Source organism: Pongo abelii, chromosome 7, assembly GCF_028885655.2.
Source record: "Pongo abelii isolate AG06213 chromosome 7, NHGRI_mPonAbe1-v2.0_pri, whole genome shotgun sequence".
Lineage (NCBI taxonomy): Eukaryota > Metazoa > Chordata > Mammalia > Primates > Hominidae > Pongo > Pongo abelii.
The window spans coordinates 24720148-24736403 of NC_071992.2; the positions used below are offsets into that span (position 1 = coordinate 24720148).

Sequence of the window (16256 nt, forward strand, 5' to 3'; positions counted from 1 at the left end):
GAGCAAACTAATGTCTGCCAGGTTGTGAGGAGGCTCAAATGAGGTACTGAGGCAGCACGCCGATGGGTGCCAGGTTGGGAGCCAGCCCAGCTGCGCTCTCCTGCTGATCTTGGGAGAGTTGCTTTATCTCTAAGGGCTGTGGGTTTCTCATCATGGACAGAGATCAACACCTGCCTGACCCACTTCTCAGGAGTGACTGGAGATGAGGAGTGTGAAATGACAGCACTGACGTGCTACAAATAAAAAGGACTGTCATGATAGGGAAAGCGTTTTGAAAATTGTACAGCTTACCCCGTTGTTAGCAAGAGACCAAGCCCCCAGCATCCTGCACTTGCTCCATATCGTGGCATGCATCTCCCTGCATGGGATCTGCCTATTTTCTTCCTGGTCTCCCAAGCATAGAGGTCTCTGCCCTCAAGGAGTTTATGTTCTCATTGGAGAGACAAACAAGAAAATGAATGGTGAGAACCCTGAAGGTAATACCAGGGGCAGAGGTAGGCAGTTCTCCATCCACCTGAAATCCTTGCTAGAAACACCCAGTGAAGGAACAACAATTCTCAGAAGGGAAGCTTAGCCCCAGGGCAACTGCCCAATGGCTTGGCAAAGATGGACAGGGTTACAGAACCCTTGTATAATGAAGAAGGTGCTGGAACGGAAGTCAGGAGGCCTGGGCGGTCGTCTAGGCTCTCTATTAATTTGAAAAGACTACATATTGTATGATTCTAACTTTATGACATTCTGGAGAAGGCAAAACTACGGAGACAGCGAAAAGACCAGTGGTTGCCAGAGGTTAGAGGGAGGCATGAACAGGTGGAGCACGGAGGATTTTCAGGGCAACGAAACTACTTTGTACGATACTATGATGCCATCACGCATTTGTAGAAACCCACAGAATGTGTGACACCAAGAGTGAACCCTAATGTGAGCTATGGATTTGGGTGATAGTGATGTGTCAGCGTAGGTTTGTTGAGTAGAACAAATGCACCGCTCTGGTGGGGGGTGCTTAGGGTGGGGGAGGCTGTGCCTGTGTGGGGGCAGGGGTACATGGGAACTCTCTGCACCATCTGTTCAATTTTGCTGTGAACCTAAGACTGCTCTAAAGCATAAAGTCTATTAAAAATAAATAAATAATTTTCCCTGATCTGTTGTTTCCTCACCTGTAAAACAGAGACACTAATACCTGCTCTGCCTGCCATGGCACCCACATGGCCATGATTGAGGTCTAGTGGACTTTCCAAGTACAAGACCAACATGTCAGGGGTGCGCTGGTCTCTGGAAGAATGAGAGATGCCCTCAAAGTCGGGATCCTATGACAACTGCCCCTGCCAGCCCAGCCCCCAGCAGCTGCTGCAGCCCCCTCCTCTGGCAGTTCTCACCTCCCCACCAGGCAGTGGGGGTTTTGGACTGCAGTGGGCACCTCCTCCCAGCAGCAGCTCCCCACAGCAGAGCTGGGAGCTCCACCCACCTCCTTCTCTCCACCCCTCACCCACAAGCATGCAAGTTTTAACAAATAACACATGATACTGCTCTTCTAAAAATCTGCAAAACCTTTCTCAAAACTCCCCTTTAGGCCACCAACTTCTTTCACCATTGAGAGCAGGCAACAAGTCCCTGTAGCATTCAAAATGCTCTTCCTTCTAAATGGCTCCTACAAAGGCCGGCAGCTATTTTAAAATCCAAGAAGCCTTTGCTGACACTCCCAACATACCGCTGTGAACAGATCCCAAACATGTGAAGAGCCCTACACTGATGCTTGTTCAATGCCTTTAAAACAAACAAAAAAAAACAACCCAGGATGCAAATCCATTGAGTGCTCCTTTCAGGTCCCATGTGCCCCCTTGGTAGATCAGCCCACACAATTTTTTCAAAGAAACAGTATTTGATCTGAGAAACATCTGGAACCTGTTTCCCCAGCATTTGACTGGGAGCTTTCAGTGGATGTCAGCGGCCCAGTCGCTGAGCCTGCACCCTGCCTGCCTGAGCTGCCGGCAGGATCCTTCGGACTGGGGGTGGCGAATTGGGTGAGGGGGGGCGCTGTTTGATTAAAAGCTGCTGGGGGCAGGTTCAGGTCTGACCGGAAGTTCTGGAATGACAAAGAAGGCCACGAGGATAACGAGCCCTGGGAGTGAAGATCAAAACTGGGAATCCTGCTTGAAGCCCCCCTGAGTAAGACAGTTGCCGGAGCACGTGGCCATTCTGTTACGGTTTCCCCTCAGCCATTAAGTGTTTAACAGACAAGTAATAACAACAACAATGGACATTCTCACTATTGCAAGATGCCCATCACAGGTAGGGCAGGGATGCGTTCTGTGTGTATCCCTCACTCCCGGAACAGTATCTGGCAGAGGGGCAGAGAGTGGAACCCCATCCGGATCTGCTCTAGCGAATACATGAATGAGTGAATGACACCCCCTGTCCACTGTCAACATCACAGGCCTGTTTTCAGGAATCGGGGGATTCCGGAGGCAAAATTACATAGGTGAAAAGTAGTTGAGTGCAAACCAGGAAACCTGCCATCTGGGGCTGGTTCTCCCACTTCCCAGTTTTGGCAAGCGTGACCTTGGGCAGCGCCCTTATCTGTCATCAAGGGGATAATCCCTGCTCTGTCCATCTCCCCATGTTGCTAGGAGGATCGGTCCTGTGAAGTCCTGCATAGAAGTGTCTTTGCAACCTGAACATCTAACCGCAAAGGTTAGAAATGCTGACAATCCTCACTCCCCTTTCACCCAGTCCAGTTGTACCCAGAGGAGCCCCGGATGACCTGGCTGAGGACCTGGGCTACAGTGGGACACAGCTGAGTGATGTTAGCACTTTGACTACTTACACTGAAGGAGCCAGAGACAAAGGATAAAATGACCTGATTCATCCTTGACTGGGTGCTGGGCGCTCTCCTCACCTGCCTTCCCAGACCTGGCTCCACCTGTTAGCACCTGAGCCCTTCATTTACAAGCTCAGCGGCCTCCTGTCCCCTCTGCCTCTGGGCCTTAAACACACACAGGCCTCCTAAAACCTCGGAAAGTCCAACTCTTCTTCTATGTCTTCTGCCCTTCAGACTACAAATCCGTCTCTTCTTATGGTAGTGACAACTGATCCCATCCATGAAACTCCAGTTAGGTGCTCGGCACCAAATACGGTGGCATCTCATGAATTCTTCCCTAAACCCTCACCTGATGCACTGGTGATCTCCCCAGGGTGGCCCCTTACCCTGTCCTGACTTTACCTTCTGCTCCCAGCCCGCAGTCCTGGAATGATCGAGATCCAGTGGCTCTTCCCCCGCCTGGCCCCATGCAGCCTCTCCCAGCGGTGGAGCCTAGTGACTCCTGCTCCCATTCCTGCTTCTTCCCTGCACCTTCCTCCTCTGTGCACCTTCGCTTCTTCTGCAATGTCCGTGATATCATCATTTCCCACGCTCTGCCCCAAAGTCTTTCCACCCTGCAATTTCATGACATTGCCTCTTCCCCCTACAGTAGGGGCTCCGCTGGCTGAGCTCCAGCTGCCAGGGTCAGCATAGGGCAGCCCCCTCCAGCCCCTGCGGCCACACCTGCACCCCTCCTGCCCACTATCCCCTTCCTCCTCCTCTTCCCTCAAAAGCGTCTTCTGCACCTCCCAGCCCTGACTTCCAGTCAGTGGCCAGGTCCCATTGGCTCCAAAGGAGCTGGACACCCTTTGAAATATCCTCCTAACTCCCACCATCCACACCATTTATCACCTTGGAATGAGCATTTCCGGTCGACCCATCAACCCCTCCTTCTGCTATATTTTGACATTGCCCTTTTATTGACTCCTTCCTGCCAGAATTTACTAATTTATTTAGAGTTGGGGTCTTGCTCTGTTGCCCAGGCTGGAGTGCAGTGGCACAATCATAGCTCCTTAGCTTACTGCAGGCTTGAACTCCTGGGTTCAAGTGAACTAGCCTCCCCAGTACCTAGGACTACAGGTGTGAACTACCAGGCCTGGCTACTTTTTTTTTTTTGAAACAGAGTCTTGCTCTGTTGCCCAGGCTGGAGTACAGTGGCATGATCTAGGCTCACTGCAACCTCTGCCTCCTGGGTTCAAGTGATTCTCCTATCTCAGCCTCCCAAGTACCTGGGATTACAGGCACGTGCCACCACACCCAGCTAAGTTTTGTATTTTTAGTAGAAATGGGGTTTCACCATGTTGGCCAGGCTGATCTCCTGACTTCAAGTGATCTGCCCACCTCAGCCTCCCAAAGTGCTGGGATTACAGGCATCAACCACCATGAGGCCTGGTTAACTTCATTTTTTTGTAGAGATGGGGTCTCTAACTCCTGACCTCAAGCCTCCTGTCTTGGGGTCCCAAGGTGCTGGGATTAGAGACATGACCCACTTCATAAATATTACTGAACACATACTGTGCCCAGTATGTGCCACTGTACCCAGCCCCTGCCAGCATTTAAATATCCGCAGGCATCTCTCCTCCCCTGACAAAGCGGTGGTGTGAGTAGCCCACCCCATGGGATCCACTCCTCATTTACTCCTCAGTCCCCTCACACAGGTAACCAGTGGCTTGCTGGGGTAAGGCAGTGCGTGCGTTTCTTGTGGCCTCACCCGACGTCTCTGGCTGGCTGCTGTTGAGCATGGCAGAGCTCCCCCCAGGTAAGCCTGTCCTCCTCTCAGAGTCCACCCCTGCTGGAACACTGAGGACGCAGACCCGGGCGCCCAGCCCTGCCTTCTCTTCTTGAGTCAGATGGCAGACCTGCCTCTTGGGCAGCTACCTCTGGATGCTACAGCCTACTCAGACTGTATGGGTCTCTGTGCAGAAGTCGGTGCCAATGGCTGCCATCCCTGTAAACCCAGTGCTTCTGTGTGTCCCCTTCTTGGTGAAGGCACCATTATTAGAGTTAACATATATCCCAGCTTGCCAGCGCCGTGCCCAATGACACGCATTGTCCTGGCATAACTATTAACAGCACCCCCCTTTAGTCTCAGAAGGGTCCTGTCTTAGATGAGAAACTCTATACTCAACCTCATTGTTATCCACTCACCTGCCCATCACAGAAACCCGAGGGTCATCTGGACTCTCCCTCTCCCCAGTATCCCCACAGCCCCCAAGCTCTATGGGTTCCACGTCCTTAACATCTTTTAAGCCCAACCCATGGTCCATGCCATCACCTAGGTTGCAGGCGGGCACCTTGTCTTCAGTCTTACCTTTCTTCCATTCTTCCACCTGCTGCTGGAGTGACCTTCCCAAATTGCAAATCTGATCACATTTACCAGCCTAAAAATCAAATGGTGACCCTCCTCCCCCAGTCACCAGCCAAGCTTCAAGATAAACTCTAAACTCCACCCCAGGGCCGTGAAGTCCTTGGCTCCTCACCATGGATGTGCCCCTGCCCTGCCCGCCCCGACCCCCCACCCCACCACAAGCCTCATCCCTCACCCCACCATCCTGGCTCCCATCTGTCCCTTGCTGGGTCCTGGCTCACTGACACCCTGTGTCCCCATGCTTGCCTGCTACCTGTCTATCTCCCCAGCTATACTGCAAGCTCCGTGATAGTGTCTTTCGTCTCTGAATCAATAGCACTAACATGGTGCCTGATTCACAGTATGTGTTCAGTAATATTTACGAAGTGAGTCACTGCACATCCCTAACACCAAATAGCCCGTGGCGGCAGCAGTCCCCTGAGCCAGTGGGCCTGCACTTGACTGCCTCCACACGTAGGACAGGAGACTCCACATGTTCTCTACTGGAAGTGCCTGCCTGTTGGCCTCTCTTTACTCAGACGAACGTCTCTGCTCCATCCATTAGGGGCTGTTCTTCTAGAATTGCTGTGGGTGTTGGGAGCCCCGTGTCCTTCTTCGGCTAATCATTTTGTGACTGCAGCAGCCTGTATTTTTCTGCTCTGCGTATACAGAGAAGGGTTGGTGGGGGCAGTGGACCTGTAAGTTCCGAGGTCTCTTATAGAGAGGAGAGTTCCAGGCCTCTAGAAAATTTGGGTTGAAACTTGTGTCTCCACCATGGGCCAATGAGGGCAAGAAGGTGCTCCATGGGAGGCGGCGACTGGAGGCCTGGGCTGGCATGAAATGCACTGGCCCAGGTGGGTGGGGCACTCAGGGCCACCTGCTTTGTGAGGAGAAGAAATAGTGCCTGGGCCAAGCCTGATTGGAAACTCAAGGGACAGCGGGACAGAACGAGGCAGCCTTTTGTTCCCTCCTTGTAAAGCAATGCACATTCCCCACTTAAAGGCAATTTCTGCACTTCAAAAGAATTCCAGCTGGCGAAATTTAAGGTGGAGAATAAGCCCCCAGTCAAGAAGCTTCTCAGGGGCCTTTCAGTTTTCCTTGGCTTGAGAACGGGATGCATTTTTAAATGTTTGCCTCTTCATGTTTGTCAGAGCGCCAGGGGAGAAACGCTTCCTCTTACTTCCACACCTCTCTCACTCAGCCATAGCTGGCACGGGAGCCAGCCACGTTTTCCTGTGCTATTTTGCCTTCTCATGAACCTGCCTGACTTCCTCTCTTTCTCTGCCTGCTTCCCCACCAACCCCCCAGCTCACACCCCACCCCTAGGGGGAGGAGAGAGTCCTGCTGCCCCGGGTTCACTAGGCTTAGCAGCTTTCCTTCAACAGATGCTGAAAGGGCCAACAGTTGGACTGACACAGCTCATAGCTCACACTCCAGGAGATGCTCTCCCACATGTCATTCATTCATTCATTCATGCATGCATTCATGCATTCACCTGTTCACTCTCTCACCTAGTCACCCAGTCAGCCAGCATGGGATCTGAGGTGCTGATGGGACTCGCGAGTGACTCAAAGAAAAACAACACATAGTCTTTCTCTCCTAGCTTACAAAGTGCTTGAAGCTTTGAGAGACAGGAATGAGCAACTACAGCACAAGACACAGGTAAGTCAAAACCCAGTTTAGAGGATAGGGACATTTTAAAAGCACAGAGAAAGAAAAGATCAGCTAGGGATATAGGTGGAGCCCAGAGGGAGGCAGTCAGGGAAGGCTTCCTAGAGGAGGAAGCATTGTGACGGGAGCAGGATCCAAAGACGCCAAGGATGGGGAAGTGGCCAATGCCAGAATATGGAGGTGGGAAGCTCTCTGATGGGCACAGAGGCGCTGCTGCACCCCTCTTTCCAGGGCTTTGGAGTTTGCTGGGGGCCGGGGTGGGGTTCCCAGGCATGTCCACTGGCAGTCACTGCTTTAGTGGCATTGCTTCAGTCACCTTGGAAGCAACGCACCATCCCCACATAGCAGTCACCAACTCGTGCCCTTCTCCATCAGGCCCAGAGGAAATATCTTCATGCTCTTCTCTGTCCTAAACACTCAGGCTCCCCGCACCCTTTTCTTGAGGGACCCAGATAGCACTTGTTCCTCCAGCCTCACCAGTCATGCCCTCTCCCTTAAGGGAAGCTCCAACTACCACCTTCCCTAGGAAGAACTATCCTTCCCGCCCACCCCCTTCCATTCTAATGAGGGAAAGCTTCCCTTCGGCCAGCCCACCGCTGCCTGTGCCAGCGCCCCCTGGTGTCTCCCTTAGAGCCCTTGCCAGCGGCCCACTGGCCAGGCCCATGGCCTCTGGAGTTGGGCAGACCTGGCTTTGACCCTGGCTCTGGCACCTTTCAGCTCTGTACTTGGCCAGATTGCTCACTTCCGTAGGACCTGCCCTTGCATTTCCTACCTAACATCCTTTCACCCTTATCTGATCAATCACACCTTGACTCGCATTCAGGGCAACCATCCTCCTCTGCTCTCAGTCCTTGTAGATTAAGGGGAGCTGTAGAGGGTCACTGCTAGGTTCAGGGATAGGCACGAGACCAAAGCGAGACCAATCCTGTGACTTTTAATGGATGGAAAACCCTATTTCCACAGGGGTTGACAAATTGGTCAAACACAAACCTAAGGCTGTTGGGGCCATCTTTGTCACCACAAGGAAAGACTCTATTTACAAATAAAAACAGCACAGAAAAAAACAGTCAAGAGACGGATTCCTGGTGACACTGAGCACCTGGATCCAGCCTCGCCTGAAGTTATCCCTGGAGTTTTCAGTTTTGTGAACCAATGTTTCCCCCTCTTTTCTGGCTTACGCCGATTTGAGTTGACTTTTTGTCACATGCCACTGACAGCCTTGATGAAAGAAATACTTAACTTGGAGACTTAAATGAAAAGCCCGAGTAGTGCCCGGGAACAAGGTGGCACTCAGTGACCACTTTTGGCAACTCTCTCTGAATCTGCCTTCTCATAGGTCTGTTACATTTCCATAAACTATAGTTCCATAGTAGTAGAAAACTATGTTTTTCTTCTTCCCACAGCTTCGATCAAATCTTCCTTTATAAAATCTTCACTCTCCCTGGCTTTCTTGACCACAGCTCTGTGTCCCTCATAAATCTCTATGTTCCACATCCGTTTTCTCCCCACCCCACCCCCGGGCTGAGGCAGGATGGGTTTAACAGTACAAGACTTCAGGATGTGGCGTGGGTGATGTCGTCTTTGTGTAATGTGCTGATAACCCAGGGCGACGAAACCAAATCAAACCAAAGACTTTCCCAACAGGCTTCAAATCCCTGCTCTGGAGGACAGCAGGTGCTCAGAAAAGTCTACACTGCCATCTAGTGGATGTCTGCAGCATCATCAGCACGCTGAAGGGAGCCCTTTGGGGAGAATTCCCTTGGGACTGTCCCTGGACTGTGAAAGCATCTGACTGACCCTCACTACATAAGGTACAAACCCCAAGACAAGTGAATGGATGGTGAAGCCGAGAGTCCTGTCCCGCAGAGTGGCATATACTCTTCTCTAAAAGAATGGGTTCCTGCCCAGCCTCTGTGGCCCTGCACCTCCCATCCCAGGAGTTAGAATCAGCAGCCTTCCTCTCTCTTCCCCTCTTGGCTGTCCACAGGTGTGCCCAGTCCAGGGGTTTCCAGGAAGGAGGGCTGATGCTGTGTGCACATGTGTGTGCATACAAGTGTGTGTGTGCACATGTGCACAATTGTGCACGTGTGTACACTTGTGCACATGTGTACTTTATTACTTGTCTTCCCAAAGGAAAGGGTGTTTGTCATGTTTGCAAACAAGACAACCTAGCAAAGCTTCATGATAACAGCCTCGTAACTTGCGAGCCATATCACAATCTATTTGCTCTCTGATAGTGAAAAACACTTCAAAGAGAAGAGTCTATTCCCCGCATTGGAGTAACTTGTGTGCTGCCGCCCTCAGAGCTTGTCATCCTACTAGGCTTAGCTGACTGCATGAGGCCTAACCAAGGCAGCACTGAGGGGAAGCAAGAACCCCTTGTGGCCCCTCCCTGCCACCCTGCACAGAAGGGTCCGGAAGGTAAGCCTTGGTGTGTGTGCTCGGTCACATCCCGACCATGACCCTTCTATCTCCAGGCATCTGTGACCCAAGTCCTGCCTAGATTGACACCAGCACCTCCTTCTAAAACACAGCAGAAAAGAGGCCAGTCTCCACCATTGACACTCTGGAGGCTCAGTCTGGCCCAGGAGTCAAGAAATAAAGAAGCAGAGACCAGAAGACCAGATCAGCTCCCCCAAAACACACTCTGGCTGCTGAGGGCAGCAGCAGACCCGTTTATCACTTCTACGACTCTTCCCCAGGCTACTCAGGCCCCTAAATGTAATAGTACTAATCACTGCCCAGTAAAATAGCTATTTCCAATTCCTAAAATGCTTTCTTCTTCTTTTATTCAACTTTGGGCAAAAGAAGAGTGTGTCTCATGTTGCGACAACAAAGCGTCAAGATGCACTGACCCCTCCCTGTTTAGGCGACTTGGGAAGCTCTGTCCTGGTAAATACCAGCTTCTCCCCAGCCCAGAAGCCATCTGAAGGCCCAGACACCCCACACCTTGACAGAGGACTCCTCCCATACCACGCCTTCTTCCACGTATCTGCCAACTCCAAAGCACACACCAGCTGGTCTCCACCAGGCTTGGGGTCCCAGATCTCAGGGGCAGCCAAGGACCTCCCAGAGCAGGGGAGCAGGAAGAGGCCTGGGCAGAATGGCCTCAACCATCACCAAAGTTTCCAGTCTGCAGCCCTCCCACCAGCCCCCAGCCTTCTCCTCAAGTCCACTCTAAGGAAGGCACAACTTTATGGCAACAGCCATCTGCTGCCACCAGACCCAACCCAGATGGCTCTGCATGCAGCTTCAAGTCACCTAGATGAGCAAGCCTGGAGGAACGTCAAGACCCCCAACTCTGCCCCTGCTTTAACACAACCCTGCTCACTCACGTCCACGGCCCCCGGGAACTTGACTATCGGCTCCATCCAGGAGGTGATCTTCTGTCTGTAGTTGTTACAATCAGGAACAACCTTGCAGCTAATGCTCCCCAACTCTGGGTAGAAAACTTCAAGGCCCCTATAAAGACAGAGGGGAGGTTGCCCTGTGTCAGGGTTTTAAGGGAGCCTGGGGTTCCCAAGGCTTCAGTCTAGCACTATTGGGAATGTAAAGTGAAATGGGATCAAATCCTAAACCTGCCACTAACTAGTTGTGCGATCGGAGAGTTACTTGACCTCCTTGTGCCTCAGTTTCGTCATCTGTAAAACGAAGACACTAATAATTCCTCCCTCATGGACTCAGTGTGAGGAGAAAAGTGGTGGTCAATGGTCAGAACAGAAGCTGGCACGTTGTAAGTTATCAGAAAGTATAATATTAATTATCATCAGCGTTTACTTCCCTAGAAGAACAGATATCCTTAGGCAAACTTAGTGTCTTTAAAGTAGGATTGAGTTTATAAAAACAATACCTATAGATTGCTTTTCAGGAACATTCTTATTACAGAAAGGCTTAGCAAGTCAGCATACCTTCCTTCAAGGGCACAGACCTTTTCTCTCCCCTAAACAATCAAGAGCTCCCCATGCCTGAAATCCCGCCATTAGGTGAAAAATTGGCTTCTTTGGGTTAAGCATTGACCATAGCCTAGGTTCTCTTTCAAAATGCAAACATCCCTCAGGGGGTAAAACACTGGCTCACTAAGACTGTCGGTATGAATGAACCGGTTCATCTATTTGCTCCCTGAGAAGAAGGGCCCGAACAGCACCAGGGTTCTGAGAATGTGGCTTCCTGGAAGGGAAGAAAATATGATGCAGAGCAAGGCAACAGAGCCTGCAGGGCAGGGCGGCCGGGCTGGGCCATGACTGCACCAGGCTGGCTTTAAGTGCATGCTTATATTTGAAACTCAGAAACATAGGTAAGATTTTTCAAAGACATTTTTTAAAACTGTTTTTGCTTGCCCTTCTATTATAATTTATCTCCATGACCTAAGTCTTCTGTAGGGTTAATGCGGGTGAAGACATCACTGAGAGAGAAAGGGTGTGGGTAGGGAGTCGGTGTTGCAGGCCCCCAGCCTTTCCTAACACCTTGCATGGCTAAGCCGCTCTACGGCCTGCCAGTAGCCACCCACAGCTGTCCACAGTGCCTTGTTGGGGGTGATGCCTAAGGGGACCCTGTGAGGATGTAATTTGGAGAACAGATCTGGAGGGAGAGCTCCCTGAACCTGGGGCCTGGGAGTAGGCCAAGAGCAGCTCCCTGGTGGGGAACCCTGCATTGCCCCTCCCACCTTCCACCCCCCACCCTTCCAGTGGCTTCTGAAGTCCAGCCTTGGGCAAAAGGCCGCTGAGCCCCCAGCACCTGGCAGCCCCGGATCAGGACACTTCGGTGGGCCAGCACCCCCAGTGCCAGAAGTCACGTGCTCTGGTCTCAGAGAGTGGAAGCAGGATGAGTCACGGGCGTGCTGAGCAAATTTGTTTCTTCTAACTCTTTGCGCATTTACAGCAATTCTTGGTGGATGGCAAGATTTTCACAGCTTTTGGAGAAGTTTTAGGTGACCAGTTTTATCTTCCTAGCATCATCTTAAGGACCGTTTGGTTTGTTTCTGCTGCAACTCCTTGCTGCCGCAGCTAGAGAGATGCGAGGCAGAGAGGGGACCCTCCAAGGGCAGACAGACAGGAGACAGACAGCAAACAGCACAGGATGGGAAAACTGAGAGGTAGGGAGGAGGTAAACTGAGGGTGGAGGGACGCCCTCACACCCATAACCTCTCTCCCCTTTTTATCAGAGTGGAATTGTTGTAAATATCAAAAGAATTAAACAAGCAAAATCAGCAAATTGTTATTTGATTAGGTGGGCGCAGAGCCACAGAGAGTGCCCTGAAGGACAGGACATGTGCCAGGGAACCAGGGATTGGGTCTTTTCCCTGTACCTCTCTTCACGCCCATAGGGCACTGCCAGGCCAGCGTTTGAAGATAGCATATTGCCTCACCTAGGATGATGGGAAAGGGGAGTGTGCACGCCTCTGCCCTGCTCAGCTGCTTTAGCAAAGACTTGGAGAAGGACACAGAGACAAATTTATTTGACCTGCAGATGGCACAGAGCTGGTAACCAAGAATTCTGATGATCAAATCGACTTACAAGACGACCTGGACAAATCTGAGGTGAGCTGAATCAAAAATTAAAGTTACTGAGAAAATACACTTGAAATTTTGCATTCACGACCAGGCACGGTGGCTCATGCCTATAATCTCAGCTCTTTGGGAGGCTGGGGTGGGAGCATCGCTTGAGCCCAGGAATTTGAGACCAGCCTAGGCAACGCAGTGAGACCCTGTTTCTACCAAAAATTAAAAAACAACAACAACAACAACCATGGTAGTGCCTGCCTGTGGTCCCAGCTACTTGGGAGGATCACTTGAGCCCAGGAGGTAGAAGCTGTGGTGAGCCATGATTGCATCACCGCACTCCAGTCTGGGTGACAGAGCAAGACCCCATCTCAAAAACAACTTGAATTCAAGCCAGAAAACCTCAAAGGTGCCACCTTCCTGTGTGCCCTTGCTGCTTGTGGTTTACCCGACATGGAATTCATTCTAATTTCCATCTGGAGAGTTTGGGGATCTCCTGATCTCCTTGACAAGACTTGGAGGCACCCTAGACAGTGGAGTGAAAAGATCAGGGGCCCTGGTCCCAGTTTTGCCATGAACTAATGCTGCGTAAGGGACTGGGGACGAAGGGCATGACTTTTACCGGGCCATCCCAATAGATCAGGGACATCACATATGTATGATTTCATTTCATGCAACCATACCTTGAGGCAGCTGTTATCACTATTCCTATCTCCAGATGAGTAACTGAGAAACTGTAGGACAATACCTATTTGCAGCTGCTACGTGTTGGAGTGATGTGTTGTGTACAACACAGAACCAGTACAGTGGGCTTGGCTGCACTGTCTTCCCCGCACCACACGTTTTCTCTAGTGAGCTGTTTCATTCCTCCAGGCTTCAGTTTGAGCTAGGTGGTCATGTGAGTCTCTTTGTCATGCCAAGAATTAGATCACAAGGGCCGGGCATGGTGGCTCAAGCCTGTAATCCCAGCACTTTGGGAGGCTGAGGTGAGATGATCACTTGAGCCCAGGAGTTAGAGACCAGCCTGGGCAACATAGTGAGAGCCTGTCTCTATAAAACATAGAAAAAATTAGCCAAGTGTGGTGGTACGCATCTGTAGTCCAGCTATACGGGAGGCTGAGGTGGGAGGATCGCTTGAGTCTGGGAGGTCAAGTTTGCAGTGACCCATAATCCTGCTACTACATTCCAGCCTGGGTGACAGAGGGTGATGCGGTGAGACTCTGTCTCTAAAAACATGGCTTCTCAGCTGCGCCTGTATGAAGGGCTTAGAATTTCAGCTGCCCCTCAGTGAGTGCTATGGTCTGAGTGTTTGTGTCTCCTCAAAATTTATATGTTGGAATTTAATCCTCAATATGATGGTATTAACAAGCGGGACTTGGAGGGGGTGATTAAGTCACCCTTATAAAGGCACCCTCATGAAAGGGGCTGAAGGGAGCTGCCCTTCCCTTCCACCATGTGAAGTCACAGCAAGAAGGTGCCATCTTTGAAGCAGAGAGCAACCTTGTACCGCACACTGAATCCACTAGCACCTTGATTTTGGCGCTTCTCAGCCTCCAGAGTTGTGAGTAATACATTCCTGCTGTTCAGAAATGACCTAGTCTAAGGTATTTTGTTATAGTAGCTGAACAGACTAAGACAGCGAGGATGACAAAAAGACACATGGGATATGAGGCTGCCTCGAAGAGGGGGCTCACTGTGAAAGTGTGGGTCACCCCACTTGAAAAACAGCAAGCCAGGTACGGCAGTGCATGCCTGTAATCCCAGCACTTTGGGAGGCTGAGGCAGCAGGAATGCTTGAGCCCAGGAGTTTGAGAACAGCCTGGACAATAGACCGAGACTCCCAACTCTACAAAAAATAAGAAACTTAGCCAGGCGTGGTGGCGTGCACCTGTAGTCCCAGCTACTCAGGACGTTGAGGCAGGAGGATTGCTTGAGCCCAGGTGTTCAAGGCTGTAGTGAGCTATGATCAGGCCACTGCACTCCAGCCTAAGTGACAGACAAGACTCTGTCTCTAAAAGAATGTATTTAAACAGAAGAGTAACCAAGGCCCCTGAGAGATACTGAAGGACTGGGGATGACTGCCCAGGTTGGGGGGAGCTGGGGATGAAGGGGCAGGGCAGGGCATGGCATCTGTCACCACACACATGAACGACCACAAAGAAGATGAGAAACTAGACTAGTTTGTGCACCTCATGGATCCACACTGGAAAAGGTGGGTTGATGTTCAAGAAGAGCAGCAGGGCCTTGGGATAAGAATGTACTTTCTGAAGAATGGAGCTTTTCAACACCAAAAAGCAGGACGCTTTGAGCAGCAGCTCCCATCCCTAGGGGAGCTCACAGGGCTGACTGGATGGCAGCAGCAGGTGGGGTTTTTTGAGTGGATTCACCTCCTGGCTGCAGGGTTGGAGGAGCACGGTTCTTTCAATTCTGTGACTGAGCTCAGGGTTGGGACTGTCGGTGGTTTTGCTGGTCTAGTCTGGGGTATCTCAGAAGCAGGGAAGGTCTGATTCCCGAGAAGCATTACTCTTAACAACATCTCACTGCTTGTCACAGTACATAAAATTCCTCCCTTATAGATTAATACCTTTAGGCATTGAGTCCAATCTTTAAGAGTTCCCTGGTAGACTCCAAATGCCCACGAGAGGAGTGCCTTCTCTGGGGGATCTCTTGCGAAGGTCAGAGCCTGAGCTGAGTGGGGATCTTGAGGAGGGGGTCAGCGCAGGAGGTCCTGCTGTCTCCTCAGGGGTCCGATCTGTCCCTGATGCACTTTTCATTTCATCATTATTCATGACGATCTCTTCCAAACAAAAATCTTCAGTCACAGTAAAGACAAAGCTCCTCTTTTGCGATGATGGCTTGAAATGAAAAGACATCTTCCTGGCATGCAACCTTAGGGTCATAAGTCTGTTTCTCAGACTGGGGGCCTGCTGGTGTATTCCGGGAGTCCTGAGAATGGCCCCCCTTGACTCAAGTCTGGGAGCCCTGGACCCGGGGTGAAGGTCGTCAGAAGCAGATAGGGAAAGAGCATGAGTATGGAGTCAGACAAGGGGGCTAGATCTTGGCTCTGCTACTTTTAAGCTATGTAAACACCATGGGCAGATTTCTTAATCTCTGGGGACTCTTCATCTGCAAAATGGGGGTGCTAACACAGACTTTGTAGGTTCGTTACTGACAGTGAAAGGAGTCAAAGAGTCCAAGCACCAGCGGAGCACCTGGCACACAGAAGGTGCCCTGGGACTTCCCACGTGTGCCCCCATGCATGAGTCACCAGGGCACCAAGATATGATCTTGGCAGGGCAGAGCCTAGGGCATCCAGAGCCTCAGGCTGGTCACCTCCAACGACCCTACAGACATCCTCATTTCCTACAGTGTGGGAAACACCAGGAACCGCTGAGGTCCTCCTTAGGGGGCCATTATTGTGGCCCAGGCCTGCTGTACCCTGGCCCAGCTGACCTCTCCTGCTTACGGGGACATTGACCTTGTACTGCTCAGAGCAAGGAGCCTGCCAGCCCCTCGGCTCACTCAGCAGAGCGCCTAGAAAATTAGATCCCATTTGTGAGAGGCAACCACGTTTCTCTTCCTCCTTCCACATGAAAACTTCACCCAGAACTGTTTTTTTTGTTTGTTTGTTTGTTTTTTGAGACAGTCTTGGTCTGTCGCCCAGGCTAGAGTGCAGTGGCACAGTCTTGGCTCACTGCAACTTCCACCTCCCAGGTTCAAGGGATTCTCCTGCCTCAGCCTCCTGAGTAGCTGGGATTACAGACATGCGCCACCATGCCTGGCTAATTTTTTTTATTTTTAGTAGAGACGGGGTTTCACCGTGTTGGTCAGGCTGGTCTCAAACTCCTGACCTCGTGATCCAACTGCCTCAGTCTCCCAAAGT

At 51.2% G+C, this 16256-nt stretch overlaps 1 protein-coding gene across 1 annotated transcript in view; it reads right to left on the reverse strand.

Moving 5' to 3' along the window:
- PEBP4 (phosphatidylethanolamine binding protein 4) overlaps positions 1-16256 on the reverse strand; it is a 227025-nt gene that overhangs the window by 195917 nt on the left and 14852 nt on the right. Inside the window, exon 3 of the mRNA XM_054561342.2 lies at positions 10211-10337. Within this exon, the coding sequence (XP_054417317.2) occupies positions 10211-10337 (127 nt within the window). The remainder of the gene's footprint in view (positions 1-10210; positions 10338-16256) is intronic.